The sequence below is a fragment of the Oncorhynchus nerka genome, linkage group LG11, assembly GCF_034236695.1.
Source record: "Oncorhynchus nerka isolate Pitt River linkage group LG11, Oner_Uvic_2.0, whole genome shotgun sequence".
Lineage (NCBI taxonomy): Eukaryota > Metazoa > Chordata > Actinopteri > Salmoniformes > Salmonidae > Oncorhynchus > Oncorhynchus nerka.
This window is the reverse complement of record NC_088406.1, coordinates 41046641-41072601: the sequence shown is the minus strand read 5'-3', so window position 1 is coordinate 41072601 and position 25961 is coordinate 41046641. Positions and strand designations below refer to the sequence as shown.

At 43.0% G+C, this 25961-nt stretch overlaps 2 protein-coding genes across 2 annotated transcripts in view; one reads left to right on the top strand and one right to left on the bottom strand.

Annotated features, from left to right (window-relative positions):
- Nucleotides 1-950: 950 nt before the first annotated feature.
- On the bottom strand, nucleotides 951-1958 carry LOC115137801 (P2Y purinoceptor 3-like). Its single transcript, XM_029674114.1, has one exon. The coding sequence runs from the start codon at nucleotides 1956-1958 to the stop codon at nucleotides 951-953; it is 1008 nt and encodes a 335-aa protein (XP_029529974.1).
- A 6869-nt stretch (nucleotides 1959-8827) lies between these two features.
- The window catches only part of schip1 (schwannomin interacting protein 1), a 369551-nt gene continuing 352417 nt past the window's right edge, over nucleotides 8828-25961 (top strand). The window contains exons 1-2 of the mRNA XM_065024524.1: nucleotides 8828-8850; nucleotides 9112-9202. Coding sequence (XP_064880596.1) covers nucleotides 8828-8850; nucleotides 9112-9202 — 114 coding nt within the window. The remainder of the gene's footprint in view (nucleotides 8851-9111; nucleotides 9203-25961) is intronic.

Here is a 25961-nt window from a genome sequence, read left to right as displayed (position 1 = left end):
CCCCCCCCCCCCGGTCTTCACTGGCACACAGAAGTGTACTGAAGTGATGCGGCCTACTCTGCACAACCCCCCCCCTCAACATAGAAATTCAGTCTGTGTCCATGTCTCTGGACAAAAGGTACAAAATATCCTCCACTACAATGTACTTTCAGGTGTTTACCTGACGTAGAACTGAAAAGCTACTGCTGTATTTTGTATACGTTTCTGTGAAGCCACACTTGTGCCTTTTTGTTTATGTATTACCGTTTCTAAGCTAATCACAAAATTACATTTGATGGTGTAAATAAGCTACTATATACATCATAACTATGTTTGTATCTTGAAAGTACTATTTGATGTAATAATGTATGTTTTCCATGCCCTGTACAGTAAGTGTAAAGTCTTGACTAAGTAAAAAAAAAGAAAGAATTGTCTGCATGGTCCTCAGCAATGTGGATATGGTTATCTACTGTGTCAACAGCAGAGGGCACTATTTATCTGCGATACAATATGTTGCACATACCTACAGGTGAGGATATTACCTTCATGACTGAATACAGCCATTGCCTTTATTGGTATGTGACTGAGAAATGTGTATGTAAATTGCACTATATTTAAGTGTCAGTAATATATTGAAGGTGTTTACTTTGGTATTATAATGAGTTCTGTACTTTGTTGTTTGAAATGGAAAAACATGTGGTTCCAAAAAACTTTCTGAGAGAGATGTGCTGTGTGTTATTTCCAGAATAGGGGACAAAGGCCCTTAAGAACACATCAGAGAATCAGTCTTTTAACCTGCTGTCACTTTGACTGAGTGGCAGAGTATAGTAGAGGCTAAGATGGACCCATCTGTATGTAGCAGCGCTGCCTGACCAAATGGGTAATTCTGTGCCAAAAGGCTTAGAACAAAATTGGCCATTCACCTACTAAAATCAAATACGAATTCTGACTTGCAGAGAAAAAGGAATTAGTCACTGATTTCTGTCAGTACCAGACACGGTGGGTACTATATCTGGCTGTACTGTGCACACCACGGGATGGACCATCTTACTCCTAAATAACTGGGCCCAGAGCTGCTTCCGTTGCCTGTCTGAACCCAGGAAGTACAGCAGTGGGTTTGCGCAGCTGTTGAAGCTGACCAGGGGTTTCCATATCTTATAGCCGATCATCACCAAGTTGATGACTCTACAGTCACTGGACACATAGACGCGTATGAACAGGCACACTATCCGCGCAATGTGATAAGGCACAAAACACAGCACGAACATCAAGCACACCGCCAGAATGGTGCGTATGGACTTGTTTAGATTCTCTGTCCCTTCCTGTGAGTTGTCCCTTCCAGCCCGGTAGAGCACTCTCATCATTGAGCAGTAACAGATTATAATAATCATGAAAGGAACCAGAAATCCAACCACGTCCAGAAACATCTCGTAAGGAAAGTAAGTATACAACTGGCCAGGGTTGGTCATTTCATAGCACACCGTCATGTTGTTGATGGACCCGGTGTGAGCAAACAAAAGGGTTGGTGATATCTCCAGCATCACCAGGACCCAAACCGAGCCAGACATCAAAACAGCCATGTTTTTGGTCCTGAACCGGAGTGCAGTAATCGGGTAGCACACACCGAGGAACCGGTGCACGCTGATGCACATGAGGAACATCATGCTGCAGTGGAGGTTCGTACAGAAGAAGAATCTGACGACTTTGCAGATTATGTCACCGAAGGGCCATACGTCATCCATGGCATAGCTGACAATGAGCAGCGGCAAGGACAGCACGTACAGCAGGTCAGCCACGGCCAGGTTGGTCAGGTAGATGACAGAGCAGGTCCAGGTCCGGGTCCGGAAGCACACCACCCACAGCAGTGCTCCATTTAGGGTCAGACCCAGAACAAACACCAGGCTGTAGGTCAGTGGGAGCAGGATCTTTTTATAAGAGTCCGAGATCGGACACAAGGTGAAGTTATTGTTCCCATTCATATTGTCACAGTCACATAGGTCACCTGGATGTCTTTTGAAGTCAACTCATCTCTCGTCTCCTCCCTCAAGTCTCCATTGGAGAGCCTCTTTCACCTGGGCGCAACTTCCGTGTGTCTAAAGATAAGTTTTTGAAAAGCTTTACAATTGTTTGTTTGAGTTTACCCAAGCTTGTCTTCAGTGATATCCAGCATGAGCTCTCATGCCACACTGCGTAAAGACTGATACATCCAGAGATGGACCCGGCTTTAAAATGACTGAATGCTTGTATCGCTGTTTGTTAAAGCCTTGTGTCTCTTTACCCAAGCCTTAGCCTGTGCCATTACTAAGGCATCAACGTCTCCTGGACTAATGGGCAAATAAAGGACGCGCTCCAGGAATCGATTATTACCAGGGCTACATAAACCTTGCACAGCAGAGTCTGTGGGTTACCAGAGGGTTGTGTAGATCAGGACTATTTTCTTGTACTTCCAGTGACAGTGTAGATGTAGCTTTGTAGACAAATGTTACACACACACTTTTTTCTATTAACCCTATCAGTTCCGAGACCCCAACAAAAATGGGCTTTTCATTTATCTTCCTTTATATCCAGCCCTTATAATTATCCTCACTTATTTCAGGACAACCAGGGATACAAGTAGAACACAAAAACAACTTGAGATTAAAAGTTGCATTCATGATTTTTTGGGACAAATATCAATCAAAAATGGGGTCCACCAAAGGAAAAACCTGATCAACATGAATTCATAGTACCTTCCGAATTGATTCACTCCCCTTGACTTTTACACATTTTGTTGCGTTTCAGCCTGAATTTAAAATGGATTAAATTCAGATGTTCCACTGGCCTACACACACCTCATGATGTCAGTGGAATTATGTTTTTTGAAATATTTACAAATTAATTAGAAATAAAGAGCTGAAATGTCTTGAGTCAATAGGTTAAGTTCAAGTTGCATGGACTCAATCTGTGTGTAATTATAGTGTCTTATATGATTTTTGAATGACTTACCTCATCACTGTACCCCACACATGTAATTATCAGTCGAGCAGAGAATTTCAAACACAGATTCAACAACAAAGACAAGGGAGGTTGGTAGATGGTATATGGGTAAAAATCTATTGGTAGATGGGTAAAAAATCAGTTATTCATTACGCTTTGGATGTTGTGTCAATACACCCAGTCACTACAAAGATACAGGTGTCCTTCCTAACTCAGTTGCCAGAGAGGAAGGAAACCACTCATGAATTTCACCATGAGGCCAATTGTGACTTTAAATCAGTGGCTGTGATAGGAGAAACCAGAATGGATCAACATTATAGTTACTCCACAATACTAACCTAAATGACAGAGTGAAAAGAATGAAGCCTGTACAGAATAAAAATATTCCAAAACATGCATCCTATTTGCAATAAAGCACTAAAGTAAAACTGCAAAATATGTGACGAAGAAATTAACTTAATGTCCCGAATACAAAGTGTTATGTTCGGGGCAAATCCAACACAACACATCACTTAGTACCACTCTTTATGTTTTCAAACATGGTAGTGGCTGCATCATGTTATGGGTATGCTTGTTAATGGCAAGGACTAGGGAGTTTTTTAGGATAAAAAGAAACGGAATAAGCACAGGCAAAATCCTAGAGGAAAACCTGGTTGTCTTCATTCCAACAGACACTGGGAGACAAATTTACCTTTCAGCAGGACAATAACCTAAAACACAAGACCAATTATACAATGGGTGGGTCTAATCCTGGATGCTGATTGGTTAAAACCACATTCCAGCCAGTGTCTATTCCACAAGTTACCACCGGCTAAAACTATGATGTTGAAATGCCTATATACTCTGTACCATCTCACTGCGCAATACACTGTCTCATCAGCCCAGCCAGACAATATATAAACTTGATCTCCACTATAAAGAGCCTCTAGACATTATCTCTCATTTCTTTTAGACTAGCATTATATTTTCTGTCTCTGACATTTGAAACATTGTTTCAATATTGAAATTTGATCTCCAGCTCTCCCATAGTAATGAATGTGTCGGGACGAGACAGACCGACAGACAGCTTTTCTCAGCCAGTCGAAATCATGAATCAGCTGGCATATTTTTTATGGATATATACAAAGAAATGTCAATAGAAAACAGGTAAAACGAAATGCAGCTAGTTTGCAGTCTTTCCAGCTTCAGTTTGAAGTGATCGTGTTACTGTAGCTGTGTTGTTGGCTAGCTCCTCTGAATAACAGTATCCTGATGAGAGAGCAGATTTTCTATGCCAGGCGAAATTGTGCATCATTAGCTCATTGTTATGGATGTATCCAAATAAATGTCACTAGTAAACAGCTTAAATGCAAATGCAGATACTTTGCTGTTATTCTAGCTGCACTGTTTGACGTGACTAAGTTAGCCGTAGTTGGCTAGGTAGAAAGGGATAAGAACGTTGCAATGGAACATTTAGAACGAACGACTGAGTTGTGTCCATAGATACAGAACAAAAAGACTTAACGACTGGGTCACATCTCTGGCAACCGAACCGATAGAACGAATGACTAGCCGGCTTGGGTAGCAACCTGAGATTTGTGTCAGGACTATATCTCGTGGAAGGATGAAATAGTATGAAAAATTGTATAAAAATAACGTTTTTAATGAAAATATGTCAATCCTTATTTGAATATGTTGCTAAACAGTTGTATAAATTCCCTCGAAGCCAGTGCTTTTTTTGGCACTGTTTGCCGATCCTCAACTTCGTCTCGAGCCTAACAACACCCAGGCCAATATATCATCCAAACACTTCTCGGGCATGATCACTTAAATATACCCTGGACTTACTTACCAAGACGACATTCAATGTTCCTGAGTGACCTAGTTACAGTTTTGACATAAATTGGCTTGAACATCCATGGCAAGACTTGAAAATGTCTAGTAATGATCAACAACCAACTTGACAGAGCTTCAAGAATTTTAAAAAGAATAATGATCAAATATTGTACAATCGAGATGTGCAAAGCTCTTAGTCTTACCCAGAAAGACTCGCAGCTGTAATTGCTGCCAAAGGTGATTCTAACATGTATTGACTCAGTGTGAATACTTATGTAAATTATATATTTCTGTATTTCATTTTCAATAAATTAGCAAAAATGTCTAAAAACATGTTTTCACTTTGTCATTATGGGGTATTGTGTGTAGATGGGGGAGAAAAATATATGTAATCCCTTTTGAATTCAGACTGCAACACAACAGAATGTGGAATAAGTCAAGGGGTACGAATACTTTCTGAAGGCTGTAAGTACAGCAATTGTTTGCTCAACTATTCAGAGACAACTGTGAGGAGTTTGGAGTTTGTGACAGCAACTATGTGAGCTTATTACAGTATTATAGACACTATGTCCTGGGGTTTCCTATGGTCTTCTATGTAGAATAACCTCTTACAGTATTATAGACACTATGTCCTGGGGTTTCCTATGATCTTCTATGTAGAAGAACCTCTTACAGTATTATAGACACTATGTCCTGGGGTTTCCTATGGTCTTCTATGTAGAAGAACCTCTTACAGTATTATAGACACTATGTCCTGGGGTTCCCTATGATCTTCTATGTAGAAGAACCTCTTACTTTCTAACGACTATCGTGTAGCTTGTGAGCGTCATAGAGAAAAACAACAGAGTGTTCGTGAGAGTCTCAGCTTTTCATAGATAGCTTTCAATAGACCCAACCCCAGGCCCCTTCGGGATTGGCCCTTGTCTCACGAACACCACTCCAGCTCAGCTCCCATTAATGACACAGACCAATTCAAAAGAAATAGATTAATACAATGGTACAAACCAGAAGTCTGTAGCTCAAACACAATGTTTAGAAGGGGTCAGAAGTCCTAAATTACGACAGTGGGACTCATTGGGTTAAGTAAGGTGTGTGTGTGTATGTGTGTGTGTGTGTGTGTGTCAGGGGTATTCATTTTTTTTTAGCATGATTCTATTACAGCATATTTGATCACTGTTATTCATATTCATTTACCCAGCTCAATGTAACATCGATAGGTTTAGGCTACTACATGATCCTCGGAATTGCCCTATATAGACCCATCATGAGGGGTGCTACAACCTAGTTTACAAATGAAAGTTTTTAGCGTAGGTGCACAGTTCGAGAGACAAATTGGAGTAATCAAGGTGACAGACAGTGACACATTCAACACACGCTTGCCTATACCTAGCTGATCTGGGGTGTAATCATTAGTCCAAACAGGGTAGGAAGGAGAGTTTCTATAGAACAAATTCAGGTATGTCCATCAACGTTTCATTCTGTTTGCTTTCGCTTAAGAAACGTTTGGAACAGAATTGGCGGAATGAATACACCTGCACACACAGTTTACCTCGTTGTGTAATTCCTTCTCACATCTACGTGCTCACCTCCTCTCACCTTTTCCCTTTGCTTGTGGACTTCAGTGTACAACACAACAGCTGTCTGTTACTAGGCGAAAAAAGCCTATCGAAGCTAAACCTTCATACCATAACCATTAACCGCAAACTAGTCAACCTAGCTACTAGAACTAAAACCACAATCCAATCCATGTGTACAATCACACAGTACAGTGTACAGCAAAGAGTTTATCAGTGGCAATAAATTAATCAAACAAAAAGCTTACCTTGACTTGTAAGAGTTGCAGTGTTGGATAGCCTTAGCCAGCTAGCTAACATAAATAGCATTCCTCTCTGTTTTGAGTCAGATTGTTGAGTAGGCTAAATTAGCTAAGTAAGTGAAAGGTAAATTAGGAAGAAGAAAAGAATACAACAACATATTGCTATCTCTCTGCTGCTTCTCACAACCTTTTAAGAAATGAATTTGTTCAAAACTGTTCAATTAATTGTCTTTCTCTCTTTGAGTGAACTAGTTACCTGTCACGACTTCCGCCGAAGTTGGTCCCTCTCCTTGTTCGGGCGGCGTTCGGCGGTCGACGTCACCGGCTTTCTAGTCACCACCGATCCATGTTTCATTTTCGTTTGGTTTTGTCTTCATTGTACACACCTGGTTTCCATTCCATAATCATGTTCCTTATTTAATCCTCTGGCTTCCCCTTTTGTTTTGTGCGTGATTGTTTTTGTCAAGGTGTTCCGTGTACGTGTTCTGGATTGTTCATGTTCATTGTTCCTTGTTGGACTATTGTTGATATTGAGTAAATATCGTGGCTTTACTCATACCTGTGTCTCCGCTTTACTCCATTCACATTGAACATTGACTTCACCACACTTTATGCACTGCAGTGCTAGCTAGCTGTAGCTTATGCTTTCAGTACTAGATTCATTCTCTGATCCTTTGATTGTGTGGACATCATGTCAGTTCATGCTGCAATAGCTCTGATACGTTGGAGGATGTCCTTTGAAGTCGTCATAATTACTGTCTGTAAGTCTTTGGAAGGGGGTAAGAACCATGAGCCTCCTAGGTTTTGTATTGAAGTCAATGTACCCAGAGGAAGATGGAAAATGGAAAATAGCTGTACTCCGGCTACAGCTTGGTGCTACCCCAGAGAGTGCTGTTAAGGCTACTATAGACCTTCATTGCAAAACAGTGTGTTTTATTCAGTTATTATTATTCAGCTGCTCTGTAACACATGGAGAAACAAAACACACTTCTCCAAACCTTACCAGTTTTTGTCCACTTGACTTACCTGATTTAAGTTAAGTAAAACCTAACATAACTCACCTCAATAAGACCACACTAAGCTACACCTAAAAAGGCTAAGCCAAGAAGCTAAGCTGATGAAGAATTCATTACATTTTTTCCAAGTTAATGCCATTGATAATAACATCTCTGTCTACTTAGTGTTGGAGACAGTGTCAGTCTACCCAGACCATCTCAAGCCACCTACAAAGTATATGTATAACTAACCCAGATAGTTAATCTGTGTCGTTTTCAATCAGCGCAAATAAAGCATAGTGTGCAGAACCATCAAAGAGGTGGGCAGAGCCAAGTACGAGCTAGCGAGATCCTTTGGTGTTCTAGCATGTATTTACATATTTCCGTTAGGTAACGCCTTCTCTGTGTGCAATATCTCAATTCGCCATTGCACTCCTTGTAAACAAAGCCATTTTTTTCAACTCACATCTACAAAACTTAGTGCACTCTGTTTCATAACAGATTTTAGTTTTGGGCACAGAAAACTGTACCGGATGGCTTTTCTTTGATGAGAAAATCAGCCCAGTTCCATCTCATACTCTCCCACTGCCGGCCAATGGGCTTCCCCTCCTCACCATATGTTGTGGGGGGTGGAGATTCCAACCAGATGCTTCAGAGTTATACATCGGGTGAAACATCTGTCTCCTTGTTCTAACTGTGCCGCCTATTTAAAAGGTTGAGTGCTATGACGTCATCGTCATGGCGTCATATATAACACAATCTCCTGCAGCGATTTGCTGTCATTACATTGACCAAATTTTTCATCAACATGCTTTGATTTTCTTGAGGACTTTTCGGGAAAAAAAACTATAATGATCAAAAAGAAGGGCACCTCAAGGGCAGCTTCAACAGTTGTCAAATAAATACATGTGATTCATTCTATGTGCCCATATTCATCTCCCATGTCTTACTCCATGACTGGCGCCTGTACGTCCACTGGCGACACATGAGGATTGTAATTGAATGAGAATATATATTTTAACGCCATGCTTTACAGAGAGAGCTAACAAACTGGTTGTTTACGTTGATTACAGCGCTCAATTACTCCCCCTTTGCCGCGACACACACGCGGTATAAATCATACACGACCTAAACATCTTATTGGATGAGAGAACAATTCCCAAGTCGGCTCTGTCTGACTGTCGGGCTGCTCCACTCTCTACTTTCTCCACTGCTGTTTTTTATCTGACGGTGGAAAGAGGCAGCTATGCTCAGGACCGGCAATTATCGGTTAGTCAAGATCTTACCCTGATATGACAGCGATGAACCCGTCGTGGGTGTTTGATAAGTGACATATTCTGTTATAACTTAGTTTGAGTGATGGAATCCTGCATCACGTTCTAGCTTGCATAACAAGCTCTATAGATGTTTACCAGCATCTATGCGGAGACCTACTATAGTCACCTGCTTCTCACTCGGAGACATCTGTATTTTACTGTGTAAATGTAGATATTACGCTAATTGACATAACTTTTGCATGTGTCGTTTCAGGAACATGTATCAAGGAGAAGGCACGAGGCTGCGTGGCCGGAGTCTCGGCGGCGCGCGGGAAGGGAAACGTCTTGCCCTGTGCATCAGCCAGGTAGGTTAAACACCAGCCTCCAGCGATCCCGTTGTTGTTTCAAATGCGTTAACATCGATCGTTTAAAGATTACATTGTAGCCTATGCGTTGGTGATTTATGATATGTTGACGATTATTCTGTAACCTACCTATGATAGTTGTATGATTTTGAAGTGGATTTGGGTTAATTATTGGTCTGAGTCATTGTGTGTGCATGGGCTGATTTCAGTTGGTTTGGTCATAGCTGGGATTGATAATGTGTGAAGAGGAATCCAATAAGTCTTTCCTCTTTTCAAATAAGTCTTTGCGGAATCCAATGGGCAAAGCTTTCCTAAAATATAACATAAACAGTTCCACTGGAATCGACTACTATGAGATAATTCTAGTCTCGTTCAACAGCTGTCTTCTGTGCAAAAGGTAGCCTACAGTAAAACTTAAAGTCTTCCAAGCAAGCACTCAGTTTCACCAAGCCCAACCCGTTGAATGCTGGGAGTTGTTCTTTCAGCACCATGGACAGAGAAGCCCTGTATTTGTAGTGTAGTTGTTGGTAGTGTAGTTAGTACAACTCTCTCTCTCTCTCTCTCTCTCTCTCTCTCTCTCTCTCTCTCTCTCACTCACTCACTCACACATACTTTCCTTGCCTTCCAACGGTCATTTTGTTAACTGGCTTTGCCAGCCATTTCAAATAAAACAATAGACTGAAGCAATTCCGTGTGTCATTCATCGTTGGTTTAGAGTCGTGTGCTGGCACTTTTCTCCATCTTCCAGCCGCAGCTGTAAAGGTCTCATTAAAACCCTATCCACCAATCTCCACACTCCAAACGACTTTCAATTTCCAGCCGAGAAAAGGCAAATGCAGGCGACCTCTCACTCCTTAATTAAATCTCAGAATAAAATCTGATTCATTTAGTGCATCGAACGAGATAAACTAGGCTTACTTGTGCATAAGAATTACATGAAGGTGATCAGCAGAATTCCACCACTTTTGGTTCACACAGTAATTTTTATTTCTATTGAAAATGATCCTCGTGATTAGACCGACAATAATGGGAATAGCTGTTGCTTAAACAAGTCTATATGCCGAAGACAAATAACAGTTACATGACTCACACCAAAGTTGACAGTTTGACACACAGCGGAAGAAACAACTTTCAATGCTTGAGCTATTTATCTGTGTGTGTCTGTGCATGTCCGTGCATGTGTGTGTGTGTCCGTGCGCATGTGTTAGACTGCAACCAATCCACCTGGCCGCGCGCAGCTCGTGTATATTTAATACCAATGATGTAGTGCAGCGCATTATCGCGCACGGGGGTATTGAGCGCACGCGCGCCTGAAAGCACTGCTCGATCCCGCATTTTCTAGCTCTGTGATATGTTATACTGATGCTGTCAGTGTTGTGAAAATGCGCTGTGCTTTTCATCCCTCTCCACTTTGTTAGTTTTCAGCTGTATAGGCTACTCGGTTGTTCCCACTCTCATTCTAGATCAATTTGGTTATTTTTATTGCTTTCTTACACTCCTGCAGGATAGGATAACTTGGTAAGGTCTTAGCAACTACAAACTGGGGTTAGTTACCCACAGCATTAATCCACTCAACAATAATTCATAACTGTTCCAATCAGCAGCCAGATGCAAACTATTTGATTTGATTAGTACTTTGTAAAGTGTGAAGAAATCAATACCCTCTAGCCCATACAGCTACCAGAGGATGTTTATAAAGCCAAGACAAGGAGGACCTGCTTAGAATACTATTCACTAATTGTCGAAAAATGTGTGGATAGAAATGTGCAGGTCATTGGTCTACACTGGAGCAAATGCACCTGCCTGAGATTAATGTGCTGCATAAGGACCCTGGGAACTGCATTCATCTATCCAACCATCCATCCTTTCATTGCCAAGTAATCACTCATTCATCTATCCAACCATCCATCCTTTCATTGCCAAGTAATCACTCATTCATCTATCCAACCATCCATCCTTTCATTGCCAAGTAATCACTCATTAATCTATCCAACCATCCATCCTTTCATTACCAAGTAATCACTAATTCATCTATCCAACATCCATCCTTCCATTACCAAGCCATCAATCATTCATTTATCCAACCATCCATCCTTCCATTACCAAGTCATCAATCATTTGTCTATCCAACCATCCATCCTTCCATTACCAAGTAATCACTCATTCATCTATCCAACCATCCATCCTTTCATTACCAAATAATCACTCATTCATCTATCCAACCATCCATCATTTCATTACCAAGTAATCACTCATTCATCTATCCAACATCCATCCTTCCATTACCAAGCCATCAATCATTCATTTATCCAACCATCCATCCTTCCATTACCAAGTCATCAATCATTTGTCTATCCAACCATCCATCCTTCCATTACCAAGTAAATCAATCGGCAAGCAGAGTTTTACGGCCAGCAGGTGGTGTTGTCAACCATTTATACAGCGGTTATTTAAACAGGATTGGAAAGAGGACAACGCAACATGTTGGACATGTTGTGATATTCACTAGTCCTGAAGGACTACAGTGGGTGCATGTAACCGTCAGTAGGTCACAGCAGCACACTTCTTGGATATGAAGAAAGCATTTGACACTGTTCACCACCACACGCTTTTGAGAAAGCTTGACAAACTAGGCTTTGACAGCACTGCGATCAAGTGGTTCACATCATACTTACAGGGGCGGAGGGAGTACACTAAACTGCAAAGCACGCAGTCAACCCAGGTACCTGTGGGGAATTAAATGCCACAAGGGAGTGTGCTTGGACCCCTGCTGTTCTGTATTTACATAAATAACCTTCCACCAGTGCTGGAGAAATTCCGTATACATATAGTGGGGCAAAAAAGTATTTAGTCAGCCACCAATTGTGCAAGTTCTCCCACTTAAAAAGATGAGAGAGGCCTGTAATTTTCATCATAGGTACACTTCAACTATGACAGACAAAATGAGAAAAGAAAATCCAGAAAATCACATTGTAGGATTTTTCATGAATTTATTTGCAAATTATGGTGGAAAATAAGTATTTGGTCAACAACAAAAGTTTATCTCAATACTTTGTTATATACCCTTTGTTGGCAATGACAGAGGTCAAACGTTTTCTGTAAGTCTTCACAAGGTTTTCACACACTGTTGCTGGTATTTTGGCCCATTCCTCCATGCAGATCTCCTCTAGAGCAATGATGTTTTGGTGCTGTTGCTGGGCAACACAGACTTTCAACTCCCTCCAAAGATTTTCTATGGGGTTGAGATCTAGAAATATAAGCATTTCGCTACACTCACAGTAATATCTGCTAACCATGTGTATGTGACCAATACCATTTGATTTGATTACAACCATCAGTGAAAAACATGGCCTTTCAAGGCCATCTGAAGTTCTTTGTATCTTTGCCCTGGAACAAGCTGTACGTATGCACACGACATCTAGCTAGCATGTCCACCTTCAAAAGAGCAGTACACATAGCTGTAATGTGAGCATTGTTTTGTAATGTGAGCGTGGTTTGCTCCCATGTATGATGTGTGTGCTTCTGTGTATGCTGGGATTTTGAAATCGTCCCAACCCTGCAATAACACGCCTTTTTAAACTGTGATATTAAACCCTTGTCTACAGCTGAATCAGGTCTAGTGCTGGGCTTGAACAAAAGTCTACGCACATCACACTCTGTGGATCAGAAGTGAAGAGCACTGGTCCACTGTATCCCATTGAACATGTAGTTTACAGGATCTATGACAGTGAACTACTGCATAGTTGGTACGGTAGTGAGATCTACTGTAAAAGTGTGTGAAGGAGGGGGTCATATTTCAGAAGTACATTATGGTGTCTCCATTTCCCTGTGGGACTCCACTCTGCTGAGTGCCGTCTCCGTTTCCCCGTGGGACTCCACTCTGCTGAGTGCCGTCTCCGTTTCCCCGTGGGACTCCACTCTGCTGAGTGCCGTCTCCATTTCCCCGTGGGACTCCACTCTGCTGAGTGCCATCTCCGTTTCTCCGTGGGACTCCACTCTGCTGAGTGCCGTCTCCATTTCCCCGTGGGACTCCACTCTGCTGAGTGCCGTCTCCATTTCCCCGTGGGACTCCACTCTCCACTCACATACACATACTTCCCTTCTCCTGGCAATGCAGTGCTCACTCACATTCCAACTCATTAGCATGTCTTGGAAGACTGGTTTGGGCTAAATTAGTGAGCTCAGTCTTTGATCACTGTGAGAGCCAGGCTCTCTGACACTGTGTGAAACCATGCAGCTCTGCCCCTCCTCTCTCTCTCTCTCTCTCTCTCTCTCTCTCTCTCTCTCTCTCTCTCTCTCTCTCTCTCTCTCCCTCTCACCATATGTTTACCAAAGCAGCTCTCCACTTGCTAATTGCACCAAGGGAATAGTCCAAACCGCTCCATTTTATATTTTGATAGACCATATGATCATTTTCTCACTCTCTCACCTCTTCCATCACCCCACCCATCCCTCTCCCTCTTTATTCCCTCTTCCCTTTCTCCCATGTTCTCACTCCCCCTATCTCACTAGCCTTTTCTACTCCTTCCCTCCCCCTCACTCCTCATCATCTCTCCCATCGCCATCCTCCCCTAACACCCCATTCTCATGCATCCAGCCTGGACGTGTGTGTGTGTGTGTGTGTGTGTGTGTGTGTGTGTGTGTGTGTGTGTGTGTGTGTGTGTGTGTGTGTGTGTGTGTGTGTGTGTGTGTGTGTGTGTGTGTGTGTGTGTGTGTGTGTGTGTAAGTATGTACTGTAAGTATGCATTTCAGGGGAGCAGATATCTTTGAATTGGATCCATAAACCCAGGGCTATCTCCAACCCTTGTGAAAATGGGGTTGTCTCACCCTTGATGAACTGCTTAATTATAGATATGAAATGAATTCCATATCTGCATGCTTGATGTCGCCTCCAAGGTGAGGCGGCTCCTTATCGCTGCTTCGTCGATCAGTTTCCACCTCCCTCCATGGCCTTTCTATTGATGTGTGTGCAACTGCCACTCTGTCAGGGGATCCTGGCCACCAATGTGGGTTATTACACACGTCATCCTGTCTGTCATCTGATCTGTTTGTCATCTGTCTGTCTGTCTGCGTCCGTCCGTCCGTCCATCTCCCCCCTATTCCCCACCTTGCAGATAGGTTCCTATTGACACAGAGATTTGGACTGGGAAGAATCTCATCTATCCACTGCTGCTGTTTTATCTCATGGCCATTACATTCAAGGTGCCTTTCATCCACATTAATTATTCCAGTCTCCACTCAAGCCCTGTAATCATATGATTGTGTCCATTAAATGTACATATCCCTCTTAGTGGAAGTGATTGCATTCTAAGAGACCCTTTTCCCACTCAGAGGCCGTGATAGAGTACGTGTTGCATTCCATACATCCGTTCCTGCCAGCGCTGCTCATGTAAATTGATTTCCAAAATTCCGACTAACGAGCATCCCTACTGATACAGCTCTTTTCCCCGATTGGACATTTCCTCCGGCCGACTGATAGCCATGACACATACTCTACATCGCTTCAGTCACAGATGTTTGTGTCTGTGAGTGTGTGTGTGTGTTCTGTTGTCCTGTGTGTTTCATTCTTCAGTGTGTGTTCTCTTCTCCTGTTCTCCTCTGTGTAATAAACATAACATGTCATACCTGTTATGCAATGGTGTTCTATAATAAACCTGAGCTAGTGTGTTCTGTTTGGTCTGTTTTCTTCTCATCAATTCACCCGTGTGATGTGTTTTCCTTGTCTCTGTGTGTGTGTGTGTGTGTGTGTCAGGGACGGGGGACGACACCATAGTCTGAAGGGCAACCACCAGACCATTCCTCACACACTGTGTGTGTGCGCATACTCAACTTTTCTGATGTGTGTTTCCCATCGATCTCTCTGATAGAACTGGGCCTCTGAGAAATAATGATTTTAATAACTCATCAATTAAAGGGCGGGGGAGCCGCTTGTGTGTGCTGTTTTGTTCCCCCTCCGCTCTTCCTCCTTCCTTCCTTCCCTCCCCTCTCACTGCCTCACTGTTTAATTCAAGGCAGTGTAATGTAGCTTGTTTAGAGCCATCTTACCTCCTCTATATTATGTTTTGAAGAGAAATAGATCTATGGTGGCCCGCATAGATCTATCATTGGCCCGCATATCACATTTCCTGTAAGATGCCTATAAACAGTCCCTCTGAAGTTATGCGTCTAGTCTTACTCTGCTCATTTGTTACCCTCTCTCTCTATCTTTCTCCGCCCTCTCTCTCTCCCCCCCTCTCTCTCTCCCTCTCCCTTCTCTCTCTCTCCCTCCTCTCTCTCTCTCCATCTCTCTTTCTCTACCTCCCTTCATGTTCATATCTGTTACATCCATTGCGTCTGGGCCTGGCTGAAGTTGACAGTCAATCAATGTCGTCAAACACAAGCCAGACAGACACCCCCTCAGAGACGTGTGAAAAATGTCACTCCCGAAATAACCAGGCTGAATCTGAGTACACTTATCCTCATTTATCCTCCTGACTGGGATAATGGTAAACACAAAGGAGAAACGAAAAGTTTGACTAAAAAGAGTTTCTGTGTAAAACTGGTCGTATTCATTGTTAAACAGGATCAGTCAGTCTGGTTAGGAGTGTTTGAGCACACAGAGCAAACCATAGCATAAAACATGTTGGAAATATTGGTTTTAAAAGTGAACAATGAATGTCTGCTCAAAATGCGCATAACAAAAGCAGATAGACTTGCATTTACACATCAAACAACGTCAATAATAATAACTGCAGTCACTGACTACTGTATAGCAGAATGGAACATCTGCAAGGGAACAACATATATCCAAAACGGAATATACCAATAGAATTACTGACGTCACCAACCCAGCAGCATAATGGCCGGTGTTAATATAGAGCGCTAATGTGCGGTTGAAACATCGGAAGCCATTAAAATTCAATGGAAGGAATGCAAAGAGAAGCAGAGTGGGCGGGGACCGTTGAGCGAAGCGAGCATGGGCGAGGGAGCTGAACAGAGCGGTACTAAAGTTGGGGAAAGCAGAACTTTATGCAAATCTTCCACAAAATCGCAAAGCGAGTGACCAAACAAAAGTCACTATAGCTTCCAGACTCTACTATATTGGCTGACAATGTCTGTTGATACCTAGCACTACCTAGCTTGCTTGTTAGCACCCACATGAGGGTGAAGCTAGCGTGGCCGGGCAAGTGCTGCTTAGTAAAATTCCCCATGTAACAGTGCATTTCCACATAACACAATAATTAGGATAGCACCCATATTAGGATAGCACCCATATTCCCCTCATATGGGTGCTAGCATGCTAGAAGGTATGCTAGGTAGTGCTAGGTATAAACAGCCAATCCATTAGGGGCTAGACAATATAGTGAGCTTCGATTGGTCAATAGTGTTGCGATATCGTGAAGTATTTGCATAAAATTCAGCTTTCTCTAACTTTTGGTCCCGCTCTGTGCACGCTCCCTCGCCCTGCTCTCATTGCCCAACAGCCCTCCCGCCTTCTTCGCTGTAATGCCAGCGCATCCTTTTTGTTCTGCTGTATTATTTACTGTATGTTTTGTTTATTCCATGTGTAACTCTGTGTTGTTGTATGTGTCGAATTGCTACGCTTTATCTTGGCCAGGTCTCAGTTGCAAATGAGAACTTGTTCTCAACTAGCCTACCTGGTTAAATAAAGGTGTTCTCAACTAGCCTACCTGGTTAAATAAAGGTGTTCTCAACTAGCCTACCTGGTTAAATAAAGGTGTTCTCAACTAGCCTACCTGGTTAAATAAAGGTGTTCTCAACCTGGTTAAATAAAGGTGCCTACCTGGTTAAATAAAGGTGTTCTCAACTAGCCTACCTGGTTAAATAAAGGTGTTCTCAACTAGCCTACCTGGTTAAATAAAGGTGTTCTCAACTAGCCTACCTGGTTAAATAAAGGTGTTCTCAACTAGCCTACCTTGTTAAATAAAGGTGAAAAAAATGTATAAAAAAATCTAATAAAATAAACAGTGGTGCGAAACACAACGGTAGATGGCAAACAACAAACACAGGTTGGGATTGAAATAACTGTTCACATGATTCAAGACATTGATACAATCTATTACAGAGAAGTTGTTTGTGTAGTCTGGTATGTGCACATAAACAAACGCTACAAAGTTGACAGATTGTTTGAGAGTTGTGTTTGGTGCTCAGTGGAGATTTCAAGCAAAAGTTGAATCTCTAATGCAAGACATGATCTCAGTGCGTTCAAAACAACAAATACTGTTGTTTTAATTATACACAAGGACGTGCACCTCAACAATAGGCTAGCCTACAGTTGGCCCTTCCCCAGTATTTCTGAACATGAAATCTCTGTTGGCTGTACTGAATAGAGAGTGAGGAGCATTCAGAATGGCATGATTCAGATAACAGAAAGGAGCTGTTTTCAGACACATGTATGTTCAAATCGCGTGAAAAATAGCACAAAATAAATCATAAAAATGCATTTTTCACATACATTTTTCAGGAGTCAGGTGTGGTTTTCAGACACGTGAGGTTTTACATGGATTTTTCACATGTTAATTATGCATTTGTTTATTTTTCACATGACTGCGTTTAACATGTGTGTGCATTTGTAACCGGCAGGATTAGAATCCAGGGGAGAAACCAATGTCTTGCCCATTCGACCAAGAGGACAAACACTGGGGTTCTCTTCCAATGTATATTTATGATCAATTTCTCTCAAACTCAGAATACTGACTGTTCAATTCAAAGTTCTGTCGGTCTGTCAAACGTTTAAACATTTAACCGCGTTAATCGCAGGATTTGCTGATTAATCACGATTAATCGCAACTTCAGAATTGGCTCAAATTGAGCTGTAATTCAAGATTTCTTTGGTATAAAAAGCATGACAACAATTTGAACGTGTTGATTTTGTCCAAAGTAACGGTTAGCAAAATGTGGTAGATTGATAAGGCAGACATTTGTAACCTCAAAGTCAACTTGTTTTCACATCACATTGTTGTTTTTAGCTGCGTAGATTCATTTGATTTAGGATGTTTTCAAACAATGCGATTAATCACGATAATTAAAATGAGCGCACTAAAATTACAAAAGTTAACTTGAGTTAACTTGTAAACTCTGACAGCCCTAATTCAGAATAATCTCTTTATGTGTGTGTGTTAGCAAAGTGCAGCTTGTTGGCAGTCAGGATGTGCAGATGCCAGAGAAGCCACAGGGGCCAAGCAGTAGCCAGTCAGGGGCCAGTTGCAAGGGGCCAGCCCTGTCTGTGTCTGCCAGGCAGAGAGCCTGTGGGTGCTGTCCCCCCCGAACCTTCACTTAGACAGGACTGACAGATGGATGTATTCATGAAGCCGCTTCACTACATCTCTCCCATTCACTGCTGGCCTATCAGCTCTGCCAGCAGCCAGGACGCATACTGTGTGTGTATGTGTGCCCTTACAAATAAAACCTCCAAATTGCATTTAGCTGTTTTCACATTTTGAGCTTACATTTCACATGTATTACATTTATTAGAGTTCACATGTTAACAGGATGTGTAAATCTCACTTTCACATGTACTGTAGAATTGCAAGTTCACAACAATCATGTGAAAACCCTATAAAAAATAGCAATACGGTGGGTGATTATATCTGTCCTGTTTCACACATGTACAAATATGTATTATACACAATATGTATTATACCCGTGAGACACGCTCTGAGAGTTGGGTCATTTCCAGGGTCAGCCATCATTAACAGCGACCATGGAGCAGTTCACCTTGTCGACTCAGGAATTCGAACAAGCGACATTTCGGTTACTGGCCCAACGCTCTAGCTGCCAGGCTACCTGCCGCCCTATAAATAGAAACGTGAACGTCTTCTTACTTTCTTACTTGAAATTGCAAACGTGATTTTCACATGATTGTTTATCACTTGAACTTGCAATTCTACATGTTAAAGTGAAAGTTACACATGTGGAGTGTTCTTACATCTGAAACTGCAAATGTGTGTGTGTGTGTGTGTGTGTGTGTGTGTGTGTGTGTGTGTGTGTATGAATGTGTGTTTTGACCCTGCTTGCTATCCTGAATGTTCCTCCTTTCTGCAGTGCTATCTTCTTGGTCATTATCGAAATGTCTACATTATCATTCCAACAAGAAAGCGAACTGAGAGAATAGAAGTTTCAACAAACAGACAGAATAAAGAGAGTGTAGTTGCGTTGTCTCCCTCAGTGCTCTACCAGACAGAATAAAGAGAGTGTAGTTGTGTTGTCTCCCTCAGTGCTCTACCAGACAGAATAAAGAGACTGTAGTTGTGTTGTCTCCCTCAGTACTCTACCAGACAGAATAAAGAGACTGTAGTTGTGTTGTCTCCCTCAGTACTCTACCAGACAGAATAAAACGACTGTAGCAGCGTTGTCTCCCTCAGTGCTCTACCAGACAGAATAAAGAGACAGTAGGTGTGTTGTCTCCCTCAGTGCTCTACCAGAAAGAGTAAAGAGAGTGTAGTCGCATTGTCTCCCTCAGTGCTCTACCAGACAGAATAAAGAGACAGTAGTTGTGTTGTCTCCCTCAGTGCTCTACCAGACAGAATAAAGAGACTGTAGTTGTGTTGTCTCCCTCAGTGCTCTACCAGACAGAATAAAGAGACAGTAGTTGTGTTGTCTACCTCAGTGCTCTACCAGACAGAATAAAACGACTGTAGCAGCGTTGTCTCCCTCAGTGCTCTACCAGACAGAATAAAGAGACAGTAGTTGTGTTGTCTCCCTCAGTGCTCTACCAGACAGAATAAAGAGACAGTAGTTGTGTTGTCTACCTCAGTGCTCTACCAGACAGAATAAAGAGACAGTAGTTGTGTTGTCTCCCTCAGTGCTCTACCAGAAAGAGTAAAGAGAGTGTAGTCGCGTTGTCTCACTCAGTGCTCTACCAGACAGAATAAAGAGACTGTAGTTGTGTTGTCTCCCTCAGTGCTCTACCAGACAGAATAAAGAGACAGTAGTTGTGTTGTCTCCCTCAGTGCTCTACCAGAAAGAGTAAAGAGAGTGTAGTCGCGTTGTCTCCCTCAGTGCTCTACCAGACAGAATAAAGAGACTGTAGTTGTGTTGTCTCCCTCAGTGCTCTACCAGACAGAGTAAAGAGAGTGTAGTTGCGTTGTCTCCCTCAGTGCTCTACCAGACACAATAAAGAGAGTGTAGTTGTGTTGTCTCCCTCAGTGCTCTACCAGACAGAATAAAGAGACAGTAATTGTGTTGTCTCCCTCAGTGCTCTACCAGAAAGAGTAAAGAGAGTGTAGTCGCGAATAAAGAGAGTGAGTCGCATTGTCTCACTCAGTGCTCTACCAGACAGAATAAAGAGACTGTAGTTGTGTTGTCTCCCTCAGTGCTCTACCAGACAGAATAAAGAGACAGTAGTTGTGTTGTCTCCCTCAGTGCTCTACCAGAAAGAGTAAAGAGAGTGTAGTCGCGTTGTCTCCCTCAGTGCTCTACCAGACAGAATAAAGAGACTGTAGTTGTGTTGTCTCCCTCAGTGCTCTACCAGACAGAGTAAAGAGAGTGTAGTTGCGTTGTCTCCCTCAGTGCTCTACCAGACAGAATAAAGAGAGTGTAGTTGTGTTGTCTCCCTCAGTGCTCTACCAGACAGAATAAAGAGACAGTAGTTGTGTTGTCTCCCTCAGTGCTCTACCAGACAGAATAAAGAGACTGTAGTTGTGTTGTCTCCCTCAGTGCTCTACCAGACAGAATAAAGAGACAGTAGTTGTGTTGTCTCCCTCAGTGCTCTACCAGACAGAATAAAACGACTGTAGCAGCGTTGTCTCCCTCAGTGCTCTACCAGACAGAATAAAGAGAGTGTAGTCGCGTTGTTTCCCTCAGTGCTCTACCAGAAAGAGTAAAGAGAGTGTAGTCGCATTGTCTCCCTCAGTGCTCTACCAGACAGAATAAAGAGACAGTAGTTGTGTTGTCTCCCTCAGTGCTCTACCAGACAGAATAAAGAGACAGTAGTTGTGTTGTCTACCTCAGTGCTCTACCAGACAGAATAAAGAGACAGTAGTTGTGTTGTCTCCCTCAGTGCGCTACCAGAAAGAGTAAAGAGAGTGTAGTCGCGTTGTCTCACTCAGTGCTCTACCAGACAGAATAAAGAGACTGTAGTTGTGTTGTCTCCCTCAGTGCTCTACCAGACAGAATAAAGAGACAGTAGTTGTGTTGTCTCCCTCAGTGCTCTACCAGAAAGAGTAAAGAGAGTGTAGTCGCGTTGTCTCCCTCAGTGCTCTACCAGACAGAATAAAGAGACTGTAGTTGTGTTGTCTCCCTCAGTGCTCTACCAGACAGAGTAAAGAGAGTGTAGTTGCGTTGTCTCCCTCAGTGCTCTACCAGACAGAATAAAGAGAGTGTAGTTGTGTTCTCTCCCTCAGTGCTCTACCAGACAGAATAAAGAGACAGTAGTTGTGTTGTCTCCCTCAGTGCTCTACCAGACAGAATAAAGAGACTGTAGTTGTGTTGTCTCCCTCAGTGCTCTACCAGACAGAATAAAGAGACAGTAGTTGTGTTGTCTCCCTCAGTGCTCTACCAGACAGAATAAAATGACTGTAGCAGCGTTGTCTCCCTCAGTGCTCTACCAGACAGAATAAAGAGAGTGTAGTCGCGTTGTCTCCCTCAGTGCTCTACCAGACAGAATAAAGAGACAGTATTTGTGTTGTCTCCCTCAGTGCTCTACCAGACAGAATAAAGAGACAGTAGGTGTGTTGTCTCCCTCAGTGCTCTACCAGAAAGAGTAAAGAGAGTGTAGTCGCATTGTCTCCCTCAGTGCTCTACCAGACAGAATAAAGAGACTGTAGTTGTGTTGTCTCCATCAGTGCTCTACCAGAAAGAGTAAAGAGAGTGTAGTCGCGTTGTCTCCCTCAGTGCTCTACCAGACAGAATAAAGAGAGTGTAGTTGCGTTGTCTCCCTCAGTGCTCTACCAGACAGAATAAAGAGACTGTAGTTGTGTTGTCTCCCTCAGTGCTCTACCAGACAGAATAAAAGAGAGTGTAGTTGTAGTTTTGTCTCCCTCAGTGCTCTACCAGACAGAATAAAGAGAGTGTAGTTGCGTTGTCTCACTCAGTGCTCTACCAGACAGAATAAAGAGACTGTAGTTGTGTTGTCTCCCTCAGTGCTCTACCAGACAGAATAAAGAGAGTGTAGTTGCGTTGTCTCCCTCAGTGCTCTACCAGACAGAATAAAGAGACTGTAGTTGTGTTGTCTCCCTCAGTGCTCTACCAGACAGAATAAAGAGACTGTAGTTGTGTTGTCTCCCTCAGTGCTCTACCAGACAGAATAAAGAGACTGTAGTTGTTTGTCTCCCTCAGTGCTCTACCAGACAGAATAAAGAGACTGTAGTTGTGTTGTCTCCCTCAGTGCTCTACCAGACAGAATAAAGAGACTGTAGTTGTGTTGTCTCCCTCAGTGCTCTACCAGACAGAATAAAGAGACTGTAGTTGAGGGAGTTGTCTCCCTCAGTGCTCTACCAGACAGAATAAAGAGACTGTAGTTGCACCATGGTTGTCTCCCTCAGTGCTCTACCAGACAGAATAAAGAGACTGTAGTTGTGTTGTCTCCCTCAGTGCTCTACCAGACAGAATAAAGAGACTGTAGTTGTGTTGTCCCTCAGTGCTCTACCAGACAGAATAAAGAGAGTGTAGTTGCGTTGTCTCCCTCAGTGCTCTACCAGACAGAATAAAGAGACTGTAGTTGTGTTGTCTCCCTCAGTGCTCTACCAGACAGAATAAAGAGACTGTAGTTGTGTTGTCTCCCTCAGTGCTCTACCAGACAGAATAAAGAGAGTGTAGTTGCGTTGTCTCCCTCAGTGCTCTACCAGACAGAATAAAGAGACTGTAGTTGTGTTGTCTCCCTCAGTGCTCTACCAGACAGAATAAAGAGACTGTAGTTGTGTTGTCTCCCTCAGTGCTCTACCAGACAGAATAAAGAGACTGTAGTCGTGTTGTCTCCCTCAGTGCTCTACCAGACAGAATAAAGAGACTGTAGTCGTGTTGTCTCCCTCAGTGCTCTACCAGACAGAATAAAGAGACTGTAGTTGTGTTGTCTCCCTCAGTGCTCTACCAGACAGAATAAAGAGACTGTAGTTGTGTTGTCTCCCTCAGTGCTCTACCAGACAGAATAAAGAGACTGTAGTTGTGTTGTCTCCCTCAGTGCTCTACCAGACAGAATAAAACGACTGTAGCAGCGTTGTCTCCCTCAGTGCTCTACCAGACAGAATAAAGAGAGTGTAGTTGCGTTGTCTCCCTCAGTGCTCTACCAGACAGAATAAAACGACTGTAGCAGCGTTGTCTCCCTCAGTGCTCTACCAGACAGAATAAAGAGACTGTAGTTGTGTTGTCTCCCTCAGTGCTCTACCAGACAGAGTAAAGAGAGTGTAGTTGCGTTGTCTCCCTCAGTGCTCTACCAGACAGAATAAAGAGAGTGTAGTTGTGTTGTCTCCCTCAGTGCTCTACCAGACAGAATAAAGAGACAGTAGTTGTGTTGTCTCCCTCAGTGCTCTACCAGACAGAATGAAGAGACTGTAGTTGCGTTGTCTCCCTCAGTGCTCTACCAGACAGAATAAAGAGACTGTAGTTGTGTTGTCTCCCTCAGTGCTCTACCAGAGACTGTAGTTGTGTTGTCTCCCTCAGTGAGTAAAGAGAGTGTAGTCGCGTTGTCTCCCTCAGTGCTCTACCAGACAGAATAAAGAGAGTGTAGTTGCGTTGTCTCCCTCAGTGCTCTACCAGACAGAATAAAGAGACTGTAGTTGTGTTGTCTCCCTCAGTGCTCTACCAGACAGAATAAAGAGAGTGTAGTTGCGTTGTTTCCCTCAGTGCTCTACCAGACAGAATAAAGAGAGTGTAGTTGCGTTGTCTCCCTCAGTGCTCTACCAGAAAGAGTAAAGAGAGTGTAGTTGCGTTGTCTCCCTCAGTGCTCTACCAGACAGAATAAAGAGACTGTAGTTGTGTTGTCTCCCTCAGTGCTCTACCAGACAGAGTAAAGAGAGTGTAGTTGTGTTGTCTCCCTCAGTACTCTACCAGACAGAATAAAGAGACTGTAGTTGTGTTGTCTACCTCAGTGCTCTACCAGACAGAATAAAGAGACTGTAGTTGTGTTGTCTCCCTCAGTGCTCTACCAGACAGAATAAAGAGACTGTAGTTGTGTTGTCTCCCTCAGTGCTCTACCGGACAGAATAAAGAGACTGTAGTCGTGTTGTCTCCCTCAGTGCTCTACCAGACAGAATAAAGAGACTGTAGTACCAGACAGAATAAAGTAGTTGTCTCCCTCAGTGCTCTACCAGACAGAATAAAGAGACTGTAGTTGTGTTGTCTCCCTCAGTGCTCTACCAGACAGAATAAAGAGACTGTAGTTGTGTTGTCTCCCTCAGTGCTCTACCAGACAGAATAAAACGACTGTAGCAGCGTTGTCTCCCTCAGTGCTCTACCAGACAGAATAAAGAGAGTGTAGTTGCGTTGTCTCCCTCAGTGCTCTACCAGACAGAATAAAACGACTGTAGCAGCGTTGTCTCCCTCAGTGCTCTACCAGACAGAATAAAGAGACTGTAGTTGTGTTGTCTCCCTCAGTGCTCTACCAGACAGAATAAAGAGACTGTAGTTGTGTTGTCTCCCTCAGTGCTCTACCAGACAGAATAAAGAGACTGTAGTCGTGTTGTCTCCCTCAGTGCTCTACCAGACAGAATAAAGAGACTGTAGTCGTGTTGTCTCCCTCAGTGCTCTACCAGACAGAATAAAGAGACTGTAGTCGTGTTGTCTCCCTCAGTGCTCTACCAGACAGAATAAAGAGACTGTAGTTGTGTTGTCTCCCTCAGTGCTCTACCAGACAGAATAAAGAGACTGTAGTTGTGTTGTCTCCCTCAGTGCTCTACCAGACAGAATAAAGAGACTGTAGTTGTGTTGTCTCCCTCAGTGCTCTACCAGACAGAATAAAACGACTGTAGCAGCGTTGTCTCCCTCAGTGCTCTACCAGACAGAATAAAGAGAGTGTAGTTGCGTTGTCTCCCTCAGTGCTCTACCAGACAGAATAAAATGACTGTAGCAGCGTTGTCTCCCTCAGTGCTCTACCAGACAGAATAAAGAGACTGTAGTTGTGTTGTCTCCCTCAGTGCTCTACCAGACAGAGTAAAGAGAGTGTAGTTGCGTTGTCTCCCTCAGTGCTCTACCAGACAGAATAAAGAGAGTGTAGTTGAGTTGTCTCCCTCAGTGCTCTACCAGACAGAATAAAGAGACTGTAGTTGCGTTGTCTCCCTCAGTGCTCTACCAGACAGAATAAAGAGAGTGTAGTTGTGTTGTCTCCCTCAGTGCTCTACCAGACAGAATAAAGAGACAGTAGTTGTGTTGTCTCCCTCAGTGCTCTACCAGACAGAATAAAGAGAGTGTAGTTGCGTTGTCTCCCTCAGTGCTCTACCAGACAGAATAAAGAGACTGTAGTTGCGTTGTCTCCCTCAGTGCTCTACCAGACAGAATAAAGAGACTGTAGTTGTGTTGTCTCCCTCAGTGCTCTACCAGACAGAATAAAGAGAGTGTAGTTGCGTTGTCTCCCTCAGTGCTCTACCAGACAGAATAAAGAGAGTGTAGTTGCGTTGTCTCCCTCAGTGCTCTACCAGACAGAATAAAGAGAGTGTAGTTGCGTTGTCTCCCTCAGTGCTCTACCAGACAGAATAAAGAGACTGTAGTTGTGTTGTCTCCCTCAGTACTCTACCAGACAGAATAAAGAGACTGTAGTTGTGTTGTCTCCCTCAGTGCTCTACCAGACAGAATAAAACGACTGTAGCAGCGTTGTCTCCCTCAGTGC

What these genes read in the sequence shown, in the direction of transcription:
- LOC115137801 (XM_029674114.1), bottom strand. Translation starts at nt 1,958, where the DNA reads ATGAATGGGAACAATAACTTCACCTTGTGTCCGATCTCGGACTCTTAT.